An 18,260-nucleotide genomic window follows, 5' to 3' on the forward strand; every position below is an offset into this window, starting at 1 on the left:
TAATCAAGGGAAAAATAAAGGAAGGAAGAGAGCATGACGAGATAAGTTATTACAGATAGAAAAAAGAGTTTAGCTATATGTAATCACCGAGCCTAGCCATGGTCGGGCACGCGAAACACCGAACCTTCGTGGTTGGGCATGCTATGTAAATGATATTTATATGAATATGACTATGGATACGATATGTAAATGAGTACGATTATGAATACAGATACGGATATGGATACATGTATATGTATAGATGTGTATGTACACGAATCACGCAAGAACGATTATGTAATTTGCATGTATTTGTGCGTCGCCAATGAAACCAAGTGGATACTTAAAAAGAGGAGTAAGAGGTAAGTAAGAATAGTGTGGTCATGATACTTCGGGTCAGTTAAAGGAAAATATATGGTGAATTGAGTTGAAATGTTGAGTTGGGATTATCGTTAGGGATAAATAGGATAATTACTGGGACTATGATAAAAGTTCATGCTATATGCTTCCTATGGTAGCCCTGGGGGTGCGACAACTTACGAATGTAATAATATCATTGAATGATGAGGGGCACGACATGATAGATGAGTCCTAGTTAGAATTGATTCGTTATAAGATCATCATAACAAGTATACTTGTACAGGGTCGATTCAACATTCGAGGATGAATGTTCCCAAAGGGGGAAGAATGTTACACCTCGAAATTTTTTTCGCTCATGCATAGTGAATAGACTGATGAAGGGCACGACGTATTCATTGTTTTAATGAGTAAGAAATAACATTTGATGATTCTAAATGAGATTTCAAAGACATGTGAAGTAGGAGACGGAAGTTGTTGAGGAAGGCAGGGCATACGTTATGTATCGGAAAGGATTTACGAGTAACGAGTTAATGATGATTTAATGATGCTTTGGAGAAGATTTATAACGTCCCTTAGAATGTTAATGAGGTGATAAACAAGTATTAAAAAGGTTCCATAAGGATTGGAGGTCAAACGAGTCAACGAGAACGAAATCGGAATAGCTGGGCAATATACGGCCCAACATACTTGCCGTATAAATTATACTGGCCGTATGTTAGGTCGTATATTTAGCCCAGATGGGCAACCTTCACTGGACCAAACATACGGCCCGTATAAAAGATACGGACCGTATGTTGGTCCGTAGAAACTGGTCGGGTCAGATTTTGTGTATTAATAGGGGATCCAAGTTCATTTCATTTCATTTCCCCTTCACTCCCGTTCTCTCTAAAACATCTCTATACACTTCTCCCACAAGAATTCAAGGGATATTAGTGATCAACTACATCAAACCAAGGAAATCAAGTGTATGAAAACCCATTAAAGTTCATCCAATGCAAGGAATCCAAGTGAAGGTGAAACTAGGGTTTTGCTCAAGTGAGGAGTTTCCACCCAAGGTTCATTCCTACACCATATAAGGTAAGATTTATGGTATTTCCATGTTGTTTAAGGTATTTGAAAGTTGAAACACTTGGATTGTAAAAGAATATAGAAAAACAATAGGTCATGAAAGTGAGAATAGTGTCATTTTGAGTGATAGCTTGAATTGAGTCATGATTCTTGATGTGTTACGATATGGTTCTGTTATAAATGATATTAAGGGTATGGGGTAAGCATTATATGTGAGAAAACGTACTAGTATACTATGACTATGATTATGGATGAATTGAAGTGGAATTGTGAAATGAGGGTAGTGTAGATGAATGAAGATTGTTGGTTGTGATATTGGGAACGTTATTATAAAAGTTTGGGAGTTGATATGCAATATGGGGAAGGTTGTATAAACAAAGGAAATGCTTCCCAATTTTCTCTAGCTTTAGTAAACACGTTCATGTAATCGATTAGCTAATATGAATGCGAATTCTCTTCAAGGTAGAGACGTGAGCATTGAAGGAGAACAATCAAGCGATGGAAATTGTTACACGAAAGAGGTATGTAACGCTAGTCCTTCCTTTCTAAGGCATGACTCTTATGGTAAGCATCCTCCTATCTTCCCATGATTTTCCAACATATCGGGAATTATGAATCTACGAGTATAAAGAGCTTCTTATGAGATAAAGATGAAGAATATGTCATGAATATGATAATAATGATGATAAGTTTAAGCCTAGAGATTCTAAAGCAAGAAATGATGTCTATGAAGTTAATGAACCTATTTACGACCCCTTGATGTTGTTCATGGTGTACACTCACCTTAAATTGTTAGTTCCTTCAAGGTGAGATACGATGAATATGATTACTCCATAATGTAATCGGGAGTTCTCGACCTTATGTCACCCCGACATTGTTATAGATTGTCTATAAGCTCTAATGCGTGTCCTATGACCAATGTTCCGAAAAGGTTACGAGTCTATGTTAGGGGTTCCATATGAGATAAAGGTAAGAGCTATGCCACAGATACGATGATGGTAATGATGAGCCTAAGTTAGAGATTATAAAGTCTATCATGCGATATGTTTACGAAGTTCATGCTACGAATATGATACGATTTTCATAGATTGTCTTTAAATTCAAATGCATGCTCTATGAAAAGTTATGATAAGTTTATGAGATATATGTGATGATAACGACGACGATGTTGATAGTGATGATGATAATGATGACGATGATAATAGTGATGACGCTAAAGATATTTATGGGCTTTTATGTATATGTGCCTATGTATGGCTATTATGAAACCTCGAGCTTATATGGCCGGGTAGAATATATATATATACGATGATGCGCGCGCACCACTGTAGTTGGGTACGGATACCACTGAGCCTTGGTAGGGCCAGGCACGGATACCACTGAGCCTTGGTAGGGCCAGGCACGGACAATACTGAGCCTTGGTAGGGCCAGGCACGTGTAACACCAAACTTTATTATAGCTGGGCACGTAAGATACCGAACCTATATAGTCGGGTACGATACTACTATGATTATATATATGAGATATGTATGAAAAGCCCGGAAGATATGTATGTGATACTGTCGAGCCACTACGTGGCCGAATACGGATAACGTTTAATGTGTATGAGCAGATAGGGTATTATGATATATGTATGATACGATGATGTATGCGCTATGATGATACATGTACTGTGATTATATATACAATATATGCATGAAAGGTATCCACCCTTGAAAGTTATGCAGGTTATATTTTCATCTTATGTCTTATGATTTCTCCATTACGTTCATTGCATTCATTCCTTACATACTCAGTACAATATTCGTACTGACGTCCGTTTTCTTTGGACGCTGTGTTCATGTCCACAGGTAGACGGGGAGGCGACCCAGATTTACAGAAGCCGACAAGCAGACTTTTGAGAGCACTCCATTATTTCGGAGGTGCCATTGATTTACTGTTTAGTTTACATATATGATTTGGGCACGACGGGGTCCTGTTTCGTCCATATGTCTAGTACTCTAATAGAGGCTCGTAGATACGTATGTGTGGGGAGCATGGTCTCACGATGTTATTATTGTATATATATTGTTTTGATAGCCGAAGGGCTTATGTGTTTTTAAGTATTTATGTTTCCAAATGAAAAATGGTTTTTCTATGATTTGAGCATTAGATTAATGAATGAACGCTTGATGTGTACGTTGGGTAACGGCACGAGCGGTGCTCGGTGGTTAGCCCCGGGTACCCGTCATGGCCCCTAGTCAGGTCGTGACAGTATACTTCGTGCCTTTCGTTAGTCTGTTCACATTGCATCAACGGGGAAATTTTCGAGGTGTAACAGTGATAGGCTGATAGGACGCAAATATAAGAATATGGAAGTATCAAATGTAATGCAATGCAATGCAAATGCGATGCGAAGGCCAAATTCACACTGTACATACATGCTAACTGATGTCATTGCTCAGTAGTCATGACCTGCAGGGGACCCATGGCGTCCATGTACCACTCGTTCCGAATTCACTCCTCGGACCCGAGTCACATTCAAGACCACATCCTCACCCCCGGTCAAATGTGCCTTTGCATATATGTAAATATGCCTACCTTTACATTGCAGCCAATGATCGACTGTCAAATAATACCTCGTATTCACCCTAACTCGGCCATACAAACCGAATAACACAACTGGCACTTACTCAGACTTTCTTCTCCATGTATTACATCATAACCACATGCAATGTATGCAACGATGCTAATGAATGAAAACAATGTCATGAAATATGCCCTTAGCGGCATACACTATTATGCCATCTCTTCAACTCGCCCAATGCAGCCATTTTACATTAACAAGAATGAACAACCACATGGATATTGCAGTTTACTCAACAATTAATACGGAGACTAAATATACTTGGGAATAAATACTCTAGCTTCGGAATAGCCCTTCCTAACCAAGACAAATAATCACTTCCTATTCCGTAACGCATAAACATCAACAATAGTAGCACTCAATACTCAATTATATACTCGTTGTACCCTAGTTACAATTTACACATAACTTCCTGTTAAATTATGAATATATCCATCCAAACTCTGTGTCCGAAGACCTAATCATGCAATCTCCCATCAACTCTATATGTATATATGATTCACTGATCAAAGTTCAACTCAAGTAAACCGTAACCTACCTCGATGACGAACATCTATTTGAATTTCCATGAAATACTCGCCCTCCTAGCCCTTATCCGAATCCATGAGAGATGATAGTTGTAGGGAAAGATGTGGAGAATGTTGGAGAAGCCTCTTCTTCTTGGTGTCAAGGGTTTTTTCTTCTTGTGAAACCTAATAGCAGCCTTGGAGTGTCTTTTATTAAAAAGGAGGGTGAAATATAAAACTAAGTATAGAAAACACGTCCACTGGTCCGTGACATATGCTGCGGGGGACATCGGTTTGCTACAGCGAGACCGCTGCGGTGGAACTCTGGTCGCTATAGAGGACCATGTTTTGCCCGGGCCCACGATTTTCAACTCTTTCCGAAACTGATTTTTCCCACTATTAATCATTTAAACACCCCATGGGGCTTACTATTTAAGGTCGCAGACCTAGATTGGGCATGGGTTCACGACGTATTAAATAACGACCGGGCGGGTCGTTACACCCAGACATGGCAGACACCAGGGAAGGCTTAAGCTTAATCCCCAAGTGCTATTTTGCCTCTCCGTTTATGTGTTAAGTTCATAGTATATAGGAGAGGGAGTGTTCAAGATTTAAATACTAAGCTTACAATAAGAAACTAGCTATAATTATCCATACATACGATATACAATCACATACTTAATCAATTAAATTAATATGGCACGAAGGCCTGGTCCAAAACACAAGTGGCCCAACTGGACCGAAACTTAAAGAAATGAAGAAAGTAGAAAGGCCCAAACACCAACCACAGAAGAGAGCAGCAGAGGCAAGCAAATGGAAGCCCAATATGTTAGAACAAATAAAAGGCCAAGCCCAACTGAATACTAGTTAAGGCAAAAGAAAGATTCCTAATTCATATGGGTGATATACCTACTTATACTAAATATACAAATCCTGGTATACCAGAGACATATCAAGCTGTGTATACTTGGTATACTGGGGTATATCCCCAGCCCAAGGCGCAAGCATAAATTACACATAGCAGGTAAAAGCGGGATTTTCATAGTTGTTACTCAATTTACATATGACAAACTAAGCTAGTATATATCCAGGATTCAATAGAGAAAAGGAATGCCAATATTTCCAACTTACAGTTACTACTTAGACAAATAAGACCTTCTTAATAGGGCAAGGTTTTTATCCTCCTAGAGTATGACATAAAGTTATCAAGAGACTTGGTTTTTTTTTTTTTTTTTCCATAAGTCAAGTATTAATCTTCAAAACAGACTCAACTTACACTTACTTTAAATATAGCAACAAACCACAAAGAAAGGCATGATTTAAAATCCAATTTGAAACAGTGTACTGGGCTGATTCTTTAATATGGTTACTGATATTAGTTGATTGCTTGAGGTTCCTTATTATCATGTATATGACTTATTTATCCTGACAACTTCCAAACAAATGGACTAGTGACCAAGTAATACCAAATGAAACTCATGACTTAATTCAAAACACTTAGACTTGTACAAAAAGTGGAACCAACTTCTTTTTACAAGCTTGAATAGTTAGACAGTTCATGAGGACAATTTAGAGCTTCCAAGGAGCCATATTTTATCTTCAAAATCACACAGAGGCATAAACAGACAAGAGGGTTAAATTAAATTGGGGCAATATACCTTTCTAACAGTATTCTAACAATCAACCACAAAAAACTCAAGTTCAGCAAAGATACATGAAGACTAGATAGAACACAGAACTAAAGCAAATAGTTGTAAACAGAGATACCAGACAAGGTTTAAACAGTTCAAACCATGCTTAAACTCAGCAAGGCCAATAACAAGTTCAAGGTAGCCTGGACACTCAATACTAACAGGTTTAAACTATTTTTAGTGCCATTATTACATTTAGCCAAACTATAGGGCCTTATCTATTAGTTAGACAAATCAGGCTACAAACAAGACCATACTACATACTTCAAGAGGGTAATATGCAAAGACAACTAGGCTGGCCATGCTAAAATCAGATTTTTAAAATTAATAATGCCTAAATCAGGTAATTACCACCATGATAATCAACTTAGCTAACTCTAACTAAGCAGATTAAACTGGACTAACCATATGAAACATGATCAATCAAATAAGCTAAACTAACATATAAGCATGTCTAATTAAGACAGATTAAGCCAAGCATCATATAACTATGTACTGTACTTAACAAACTAAACTAGGCTAACATATACAAATATGTTTAATTAAGAAGCACTGCCACCTCAGGTATTAACAATTACAAATAGCATATTTCTTTAAAACAGGCATGACCTAGATGAGATCTAGGCACACTAATCAGGATCAAAACATATCCCCACATGACACAATTTTTGGCCTTCTTAAGATTAAACAAACAACTTAATGTAGAACCAGTTAATGCCACACAACCATAGTTAATTAATTTGTTAAAAGAGTTATTGTCACGACCCGACTAGGGGCCGTGACGAGTACCCGATACTTGTACCGAGCACTCCTTATCTATCATATTACCCTTACCTCTTAACAAGCCGTGTAAACAGAGCCATATTTTTTTTTTGAACATTAACATTAGCAGCGTCATTCTGAACATAGGCTAATAAACTTCGTTAGCACTTTATACGACAACATTAACATGCCAAAACACCATATATCTAACTATGCTTGACCGACTGTACATAACTGCCTACGAGCCTCTAAACATAGTACACTTATACATAGAAAAGGGCTGAGTACTATCGTGCCCGAGATTATATATACACAAAATAGTACCACTGAAATAAGGCTCCGGAACGACTGGAGCGCTGTAGAGTACTGCTGGCAGAGCTCCTAAGGATCAAGTCCACCTGTCTGCTGACCTGTGCGGCATGAAACGCAGCGTCCACAAGAAGGGACGTCAGTACGAATAGTGTACCGAGTATGTAAGGCATAGAAAATAATACAAGAAGTAACATAGAGTACGATTAATAATATCATGGAGTCACAGGGCATATAACGAGGCGAGAAAGCAACCTGTGCATAGGAAGGCCCCTTTTTAGGCCGGCTGTCATGTAGGCTTGCCCTTTCGTCTTTGAAACGTTTCTTTTCATAAGCATAGGAATTAACATTTATATATTACTTATTCTCGTGTACAGAAAACAGTACATTTCAGTAACGGTACCTTTTGCTCACATTTACAGACGCCGAATACAATCGGCTCCACTCCCACGGTGTCCCTTATTCTTGTATACAGAAAACGGTACAATTCAGTAAACAGTATCTTTTATTCACATTTACAGACGCCGAATATATCGGCTCTCCCAACCCCCTCCCCAACGGTGTCCCAACACATTACATCATATATATGTATCATACATTATATAAATATACAGACGCCGCGTACGGCTCTCCCATATCCCGCGTCCGGGCATCCCGCGTCCAGGATGGAATCCAGCTGAATCAGGTGGTGATATAACAGTGGCCCTTCCCCTTTCCCCATACACATATACATATACATTTGCTTATATTTTATACATATTCACGTCTCATATACAATTACTTATCTTATTTATATATACATATCCATACACATATACCTGTTTTATATACATATATCATATAAGCACACAAGCGCCAAGGAAAATCATGTATCCATCAGAGTGACGTAAGGTCGGTGACCTCCGATTACGTTATGGAATGCTAGTGATAGCTTTGTCTCACCTTGAAGGAACAAGTATTTTAAGGCGAGACTATCAACGGAGAATAGTATTACAGTAACCGTAGAATGAAATCGTGGGCATCATAGACGACCGTCATAGGCTTTGGAATCAGAGAAAATAAAGATATAGCTAGGAAATATAAATACGATTCAAAAATTAGTGTATCACTTTCATGTTTACGTAAGATACTTAGCTTAGTCATCTTAGTCATAGAGTCGTACCGGTCGTACTTATCAAAAGTACATTCTTTTGTCTAACATTGTAATTATCATTATCCTCATAGAAACATTCTCGTTAGAGTAGTCACAGTACTTATCATTCGGTAACGAGATTGGGATCAAAAGTCCCCTTTGGATTTACTTCAAGTAAGTCAACCACGACTATAGGAAAATCCGAGAGTAACGGGCCCACCTCGGGCCGGATGAGGTAGCGTATACGATTTACGTATGTTACGTGTCATAGCGTCACTTGTGAGGGTCTTAGGGTAATCGGGTCCCATTTATACAAGTTCTAAGGGTGTAGGAGGTTTTTCCAACAATTGGAACACTTTCTAGTTCAATTCTATTGAACAAAAAGTGGAAAACTTTAGGTGCGGATTCCGGGGAACCGAGTTGTCCCCGAGGCTCGTACCCAACTTATTACAACTAAGACATGCCATAGAAAGAAGGGTGAAGCCTTACATACCTCCTTCCGCTCCTTTTGCTATTCCAAATTCACGTCACAATTTCGTCAAAATCTGCAAATTGGTCGTTTTTACCAAAACTCTCATTAGTATACTTAGAGTTGAAATCTTAAGGTAATACTTGGCTACCGAAATTTCGGCAGCATTTCCTCTGTAAATATACCATCCTCGACATTCAATTTAGTCAAATTCTCATCAAACACAATCCGGGAATTCAAACCCGGCCAAACTATTAACATAATTCAACAACAATGCCAACAACAATACTAACAATTTCCATATTCAATCAATTTACTTCTTCTTCCAAAAACTTTCCAACTCCAATAAGAACATTATAATTCATATGCCAACAATACCATACTAACAACATTATCCTCCATACATACAAGAACATAATATTCAATTTAAATACCTCAATCACAAGTCTCCAACTTCTACAACTTCACAAAATTATTATGCATTCCTTAACAACATAGTATCCACGATACAACAACAACCCAATGCTAGACACAATAATTAAACATAATTTCCTACATCTACCTAGGTACACACGGCCACACCCTTACATTCTTATTCTCCATAAATTTCACTCATTTTACACACTACAACATGCACAACATCCATAACACATAAGAAAAGGATGAATTCTTACCTTTTTGCTTCAACTCTTCACTTGGCTATATTTTGTAGCTTGAAAGAATATAAGCTTTTCTTGCTCCAACAACAACTCCACCTTGTTAAGGACCCTCTAATTGGTAGGAAATGATTTTGAAGAAATTTTTTGAAATTTTCTTGGAATTTTTTTCCTCTTGGCCGAAATGCCTTCTTGTTTTTCTCCTCTTCTTTTTGTTCTTCGCTCTCTTGAAATTTCTAGAGAAATAATGAATATTGGAATAACTTTATACAAGTCTTCCACCCATTTTTTCCCATATTTATGAATAAGTCCCTCAACACAAAAATATGACTACATGACCCCTTCCATTCTTTTCTAGAAAATTCCTCCTTTTTCTTGAATTTCCTTAAGTCTAAATAAGGAAGACTAATGTCTTTCCATGCAAGCTTTGGCCCATATAATTTTTGTAATTCACACTTAGCCCTCCTTTCTTTCTTTTCTAAAATTTTCTCCCATTTTCTTGAGTTTTCTCAAAAATGAATAAAGAAGACTAAGTGTCTTCTTATGTAAGTCTTAGTCCACATAGGGTACACCACCACTATGGCCTTTCAAGAACCTTCATGAACACCTTGTGAAATTACCATTTCGTCCCTAACCATCCACGTTATTTCCATGATACTAATGTTGTAAATAATATTTATAATCCACTTGTACATTGAAGTACATTTGGGAAATGGTCATTCCCTCAACTTCGTCACGACTACCTTGGAATATCCGAACGTATAAAATACAGGATATAACAGTTATGTCCAATAGTTATAGCACTCTATCATCTAACACACCTCTTGATCTCATGGACATGATTCAAAAAATAACCTCATATAAACTGTAACAGAACCAATCTATACAGACTAAGCACAACTTCATAACAATACTACCATATTAAATTAAACCAGGGAAATTGAACAGAAATAGACTAGACACAACTAATCATTATATTAAGTTAACCAAATAAATCCAATCACACTAAGCATGACTTATAATAAACTATTATATTAAACCAAATAAGCAGCTAACTAGATTCATTAGGAGCATCAGACTATTCTTAGATTCAACATAGACTCACACAGAGCACCAGCATCCAATAGGGATATTTGTATCAGAAAATGTACACACTTAACAAGTACAGAGGTAGGCTATTATGTTCAAATATTGGAGCTCATCTCTTTGTACCACTTTCAACACAATTCACACATATACACCTAGTTCTCAAGCTGGCAATTTTCGCATTAAAGCTTAAAAACATACCTATCATACTAGCACATAACCAAACCCCAGCCTTCTTCACTTAAACACTCATAAAGGACACCTAATGAGATATCAGACCCAATCTGGATGACTCAAATCTTCCCTTAAGTTAATATTAAGCATAGGATCCTATTATAGTTCTCCTTATTATATATCCTTACCAGTTGACAAATTTTCAGTTTAAAACTCAAATTAGATAGAGACATGGTATATTTCATCAAAACCAACTGCCCATTAGTAAAAAAAAAAAAAATCTTAACAAGACACATGATGGCTCACGGTCCCTTTAGTCATTATAAAATCCAACCTATGTGAGTTATCAGCTATGGTATACTACCATTATTCATTTAACATGCAGCAACAATCATTACTAATGGATTAAAAGTACAAATAGAGTTTAACAGGAGAGATATTACTACTATATTGATACAATAGGGGTCAGGTTATTAAGTGTATAATGGAAAGGTGCAGCTAAGCAAGACTTGAACTAGGAGCACACTAAACAGAAGCTAAGTAGGCATTAAGTGCTCTTAAACATGATTGAACTAGTGAATGAAAAAACATAACTAAACATGACTAACTTAACATATGTAAGCCTAATTCAAACTAAAACAACAACATAACTATCCTAGCAGTTTCAACGCATATAAAAATACAAACGAACTACTGAAAAAATGAAAGAAAGAAGTTTACCTTTTGCAAGTGTGGACTCCGTCGAGAATTAGACTTGGAAGAACTCTTTGCTTCCACGATCCCAACTCAGCCAACACACAAACCCCAAGAGAAAATAAGAGCATAAAAACTCTTTTAAAATTTTTACTTAAACTCAGAAAAATTAAGGATTTCTAATACTTTGAAAATCTCAGGTATTTTTGAGTTCTTTTGAGTATATCAAAAAAAATTCTCTTCTCTATAACAAAGAAATAGGGTCTTTTAACTCAGATCACAAAGGGGCTCAAGGAAAATTGAGAAAGAGATCTGATGTACTTGCTTGGGGATCTTAATTATTCAGATCATGATCGCTGTAGAGCATAAAGATACTATGCATACGAACTGTGAGGCATCTGTAAGATGCCTTCAGAATGCACGCTATCCCCATAATCTGCACTACAGTAGGACTGCGGTCAAAGTCTTACCGGAGGCTAGTGATGGAACCTATATTCATCCTGGTGGGGATAGCTTGGACTGCACATTGAGTGGTGAACCTATCGAGGCTTCAAAAGAATCTCCGAACCACACTGTCTATCAGCATGGCTTTGGTTTATGGTCAGCCTTTTATCCTAACTCAAATATGCATCTGCGCTCCGTGAATGCTATTGAAAGCCAGCCCTATCCATATTCAGTGGATAATCACTACCATTACAGCCTATTAAACATGTTCCCTCAAAATTATCAGTATGATTATCGGTTCCAAGATTTCCAATACTTTGTTGTTATTGACTTTGAGGCAACATGTGATAAAGAAAAGAATCCTCACCCTCAGGAGATAATAGAGTTTCCATCAGTAATAGTGAATAGCACAACTGGCCAGCTGGAGGCTTGTTTTCAAACTTACGTGAGGCCAACGTGCAATCAACAACTGAGTGATTTCTGCAAAGATCTGACTGGTATCCAGCAACTTCAGGTTGACAGAGGTGTTACTCTAAGTGAAGCTCTCCTTAGGCATGACAAGTGGCTTGAGAAGAAAGGGATAAAGAACACGAACTTTGCAGTTGTCACATGGTCCAGTTGGGATTGCCGTGTGATGTTGGAATCAGAATGCCGATACAAAAAGATCAGGAAGCCTCCTTATTTCAACCGTTGGATCAACTTGAAGGTTCCTTTCCGAGAGGTTTTTGGAGGTGCAAGGTGCAATTTGAAAGATGCAGTCCAAATGGCTGGCCTAGCATGGCAGGGCCGTGCTCACTGTGGTCTGGATGATGCCAAAAATACAGCCCGCTTGCTTGCTTTTCTCATGCACAAGGGTTTTAGATTCTCTATCACCGATTCTCTGATGTATCAATCAAATGATGAACCCCTTACATGGAAGCTTCCCCCAGATCACCCATCATTTCCCTCTTCTTTTCAACCTCAAAAGATGAGGGACATGCCTTCTCCAGTATTGCGAAATCATCCTTACTGTTTCTGTGGAGTAACGAGCAGCAAAGGGATGTTCCGAAAACCAGGTCCAAAGCAAGGAAGTCTCTTCTTCCGGTGTGGGAATTGACTGCTGCTAGAGGTGCCTGTTGTCAGTATTTCGAATGGGCGAAGTCCTGAAGGACCAGAGAAATGACGTAACTTATTCAGCCTTGTTCATCGTCACATCTCTCTCTCTCTCTATGTAAAAAGTGAAACGAAAAGACTATTTGAGGAAGTGAATCTACACTTTTCTTGTGGAGGTTTTCACTTCCTACCAAGTAAATATGGACAGTTCAATCATAACCCTTTGTTTTCTGTTAATGCTTGTGGGCTGCGGTCAACTTAGGGAATGAATGATGGAATGATCCAACCAGTTTAAAAAACTGACTTGTTGACAGTGATTGAACTCCATGGAGTTGGGTAATGGTGTAGCTAGAAGCATGCAGGGACATGCACAGACTTGTTTTATTGTGTTAAAAATAACGTGTGGGCATTTTCTATTCAAAAAAAAAAAAGAAAAAAAAGAAAAAAAAAGAAAAAGAAATAGGGTCTTTTAAATAGAAATCCCCAAACCCCAAACCCTAATTTGATTTCAATGTAGGGCAACCTGCAATTCTTACGAATTGGCATATCCTCACAATAATCAAAGGTTGAGATTAAACCAAATATGTATCAAGGGCCTGACCCAAAAGTGGTCAATCCACTTAGTTCATCATGAACCAATCAAAATCCACGAATTCAAACAAATACAAACAAAACCTATTAAGGATTTATAGAGTTTTGACCGTTGAATATGCAAAAAAGCAAGAAAAAAAGGAAGTTAATACCTCGTCTGGGTTGATATGTGGTGGAAATAGGTGAGGAATGGCAGAGCATTTAATGCTCTTACCATTCTCGGTCAATCTCAACACTGTAGAAAATATGAGGGCCCTCATCGTTGCCATTTCCGGCAAAAAACGTGAGAGAGAGAAAAGTAATTCGCAAGGCGGCTAGGGTTTTGACCCTGAGAGAGAGAAGAGACCTTAAGGGTTGTTTGGTCGAACCAAATGGGGGGAAAGGGGCATTATCCCCCTTTAGCAACCGAGTGGGCCGGGTCATGCCTTTCGTTAGGCTGGCCTGGTCTAGATTTAAAAAAAAAAATGGGGCAGCCCATTGTATACATGTATACTTACATAGATCTCAAGTTTGGCGAACATGGCCTCCATGGCCGGCGGCCAGTCCACGATGGAGGCTGGCCAACCCTCACTAACTATGACTGTTCCAAATACCAATCCTAATCCATTACAATATTCAGATCTGTTCAAACCAAAAACCTTGAATGATTCATTACATAGTCAGATACAATCACCACCCCAAATTCCAATGAAACTAGTAACTTTCCTACATGGGGTGCCATACATTAAATACACTGAAGCAGAAGTTGATCAGATGAATGTCATTGAAAATCTTCAGTATGCTGTGGTAGGGAAGTTCTCATATGGCCAGCCAGATATTGAACAATTTCGTTTGATAATCCCTGCACAATGTGGAATAAAAGGTGAATGTAGAACAGGTTTTCTAAGAAACCGCCATGTGCTTATCATATTAAGTCTTTTTGAAGACTTTGTGAATTTCACATCAAAGCCTGTATACTACATTCAAGATAGAGAGGGATACTCGTACCAAATGAGACCACTGATCTATGATTCGAATTTCAAGGTTGATGAAGAAACATCAAAGACAATGGCATGGATTTCCTTCCCAAATTTATTGCCTACATACTTTGTGAAGGAAACTTTTTTTTCAAGTGCATCTGCAGTGGGTATTCCTATACAATTGGATATGGCTACCAACAAGACTAGACCTAGTTGTGTTAGGGTCAAGGTTTTAGTAGATTTGTTAGCGGATTTACCCAAAACAGTGAGGATGGATATTGAAAATGAAAAAACAGGAGCAATAAGGACTGTTAATTTTCAGATTCATTATGATTACCTTCCTAAGTATTGCAAGGAATGTAAATTACAGGGACATGATGAGTATGATTGTAGAATTATAAATCCAGAGCTTGCTCAGTATGACAATGAAAGGGAGGAAATGCCAAAGGAGAATGACAAGACAAAACTTCAGAAAAGCTCTGATGAAGTGCACAATAGTAAGGAAAGCAATAAAGATCTTCAAGAGGATAAAGAAACTGAAGCAAAAAAGGCCAAGAGATTACAAGCAGAGGAGGAACATAATAAAAAGCAGGCTAATGACAAGGGCAAACAAAAGCAAGAGGAGGGAAACCAACAAGGACATGAAGGGAAAAAGAATTATGGGAAATACAATTATAGAGGATATAATAATTTGTACAATTATTCTGCTAGAGTGTTCGCAGGTGGAAGAGTGTTAGGAAATTTGGGAAATTGGAATCCCATCAAAGACAACAGAAACTTCAATGCTGAGAAGGGAAGTGAAAATCATAGCAAATAGAAAGAGACAACAGTCACTGCTACATGCAACAAATTTAACACTTTGGTGGACTTGGAGGAGGAACAAGAAAATCAAAATGAAACGCAAAAAGGAAGCACACATAGTAGCAATCCTGTTAAAGAGACAGCTAGGCCATGGGTGGATGCCGCCTTTGGGAAACAGACAGAAAATAACAAAGCTATGAAGGAGCAGGGAAAGATAGATAGCAGACAAGAGCAAGATAATAAGAAGGAGAAAGGGGTAGGGGATAATCAGTCAGAGGAGATAGCCATACAAGATTCAGAAAGAATAATTACAGATATCGTGGAAAATGATAACAAAAAAGAAGATGATAACAAACAGATTCCTGAAGGCCAAGACGTACTTCAACCCATAGAAGTACAAGACAGTGTTAATTCAAGCTCATATCAGCAAGTGGAATCAGCTGGACAACAAGTGGATCAAATGAAGGACTTACCTGAAGAGCCACCTGATGCAAACAATATGGGTGAAGGAGATACAACATCATCTGCAAATAAGGAACAAAATAATGAAGCCAGGACACAAAATAATTAAAGGGCAACACAAGCAAGGGATCAGAGAGATCAAAACAGCAAAGATACAGACATAGAAAAGCAAGCAAGTTCAGGAAATCATAAGTCTCAACTGGTAGCCAAAGATCATGAAAACACAGCACAAGAAGAAGTGAATCAGAATAAAATAGATATTGGAGAGGAGGAAGCAGGTGAAACTATTAGTTCTGATTTAATGGAGGGCAACAATAAAGGAGATATTTCCCCTAAACACTTGACAAAAACTAAAAAGGGTCACAAGGCAAGGGATAAAAGTGTTCCTCCCAAGACAGTGGGAGGAGTACAAACAAGGAAGGCTTATTCTAAAGGAGTTTCTCAATGAATAGCTCATTAATATGGAATATAAGGTCTGTAAACACTCAACAGGCCTTTGAGAGGGTAGTACTATTGCATAGACAGAAACATTTTAATTATGTTGCCTTACTGGAACCTTTCCAGCATGTTAGACATATTGACATGTACAAATTGTGGCTAAATATGGGGACATCTTGGCATAATGTGAATGGGAAAATTTGGATTTTTGTGGATGCAGAAATTCAAGTAGAAATAATGAGAGATACAGAACAACTGTTATCTTGTAGATTCACTCATTTGGGTGATGGGCAGGAGTTGGTGCTTACAATTGTTTATGCGAGTACTGATAGAAGTGAGAGAATAGCTCTATAGGAGGATCTATATGACATGTCTTCACACATCACCATCCCATGGCTTGTGGGTGAGGATTTTAATGTCATTACAGATGACATTAAGAAATTTGGGGGTCTTCCTGTACAGTTTGCAGAAACAGAGGATTTTAGACAATGTATAGACATTTGCCAACTGATGGATCTTGGTTTTACTGGAAGTATGTTCACATGGTGGAATGGGCGATCTGATGAGGCTTGTATATTTAAAAGATTGGACAGATGTTTGGGAAATCAGGCTCTGCAGAATTGTTTTCCTAATTTGGAGGTAGAGCATCTCATTAAACAAGGTTCTGACCACTCTTCTTTGCTGGTAAATATAAGAGCAGACAGTAGACCAATTAGGAAATCTTTCAGGTTTCTTAATTTTTGGGTGGAGCATGAATCTTTTCTAGATGTAGTCAAAGAAAATTGGGTGGAATCTTATGGCTCAGACCCCTTCTTTAACTTTCATAATAAGTTAAAAAAGGTGGGAAGAGCTTTCTCTAAGTGGAGTAGGGACACTTATGGTGGTATCTTCAAGCAAATTACAACTCTGGAGGAAGTGGTGCAGTTGCATGAGCAGGAATTTGAACAGAATCCTACAGGGCTTAACAGGGAAAGGCTACAAAGGGTACAGGCTGATCTGATCAGGTTTTATGCTATTGAAGAAACATTTTGGAGACAAAAATCAGGGATGCAATGGTATCAGGATGGAGATAGGAACTCAAAATTCTTTCATGCTCATGTCAATGGAAAGAGATGAAAGTTGCAGTTACAGAGAATTCAAGACCATACAGGTACATGGCTGGACACTGAAGAGGAGATTGCACAGGAAGCAATCCGATTTTTCTCAAACTAATTCAAAGAGGAAAATATCCCTACAGATTTCTCTATGCTTGATAAGATTCCTAAAATGGTTACAGAAGAACAAAATCAACAGCTCTATGAAATGCCAGATGAAGCAGAGGTGAAAAGAGCAGTTTTTTTTTAAATAGAGACAGTGCAGGGGGTCCTGATGGTTTCATAGGAAGATTTTTCCAAGCTTGTTGGGAAATTATTGCAAATGACTTGGTGAACATGGTGAGATCTTTCTTCTATGGGCATGAACTCCCAAGGTATGTAACTTGTACCAATTTGGTTTTGATACCAAAGAAGAAAGAAATTAATACATTTTCTGATATGAGGCCAATGAGCTTGAGTAACATCACTAGCAAAGTTATCTCAAGAATCATTCATGAAAGGTTGATATATCTGCTGCCTGAGATCATTTCACCTCAGCAATCAAGATTTGTTAAAGGCAGGAGTATTGTAGAAAACATTCTGTTGGCTCAGGAAATTGTACATGATATTAGGATTAGAGGAAAGCCTGCCAATGTTGTCATTAAGCTTGACATTGCAAAGGCTTATGACAGGGTATCATGGTTATTTCTAACTAAAGTCCTGAGGAGAAAAGGGTTTGGTGAATTTACTATTGATCTGGTGTTTAGAGTTATCTCAAATAATTGGTATTCCATTCTGATTAATGGGCAACCTCATGGTTTTTTCAAATCATCTAGAGGAGTAAAGCAAGGAGATCCACTATCCCCTACTTTATTCATTTTGGATGCAG

At 38.0% G+C, this 18,260-nt stretch overlaps 1 protein-coding gene across 1 annotated transcript; it reads left to right on the forward strand.

Annotated features, from left to right (window-relative positions):
* Positions 1-11,785: 11,785 nt before the first annotated feature.
* LOC132603498 (uncharacterized) lies at positions 11,786-13,473 on the forward strand. Its single transcript, XM_060316598.1, has one exon. It carries the CDS (start codon positions 11,861-11,863, stop codon positions 13,049-13,051), a length of 1,191 nt encoding a protein of 396 aa, XP_060172581.1. The 5' UTR covers positions 11,786-11,860; the 3' UTR covers positions 13,052-13,473.
* Positions 13,474-18,260: the final 4,787 nt, after the last annotated feature.

This window comes from Lycium barbarum, chromosome 7 (genome assembly GCF_019175385.1).
Source record: "Lycium barbarum isolate Lr01 chromosome 7, ASM1917538v2, whole genome shotgun sequence".
NCBI classification, from domain to species: domain Eukaryota; kingdom Viridiplantae; phylum Streptophyta; class Magnoliopsida; order Solanales; family Solanaceae; genus Lycium; species Lycium barbarum.

Bases quoted from the DNA above. Each gene is read 5' to 3' on its own strand.
- LOC132603498 (XM_060316598.1), top strand. From the start codon at position 11,861: ATGATCGCTGTAGAGCATAAAGATACTATGCATACGAACTGTGAGGCA.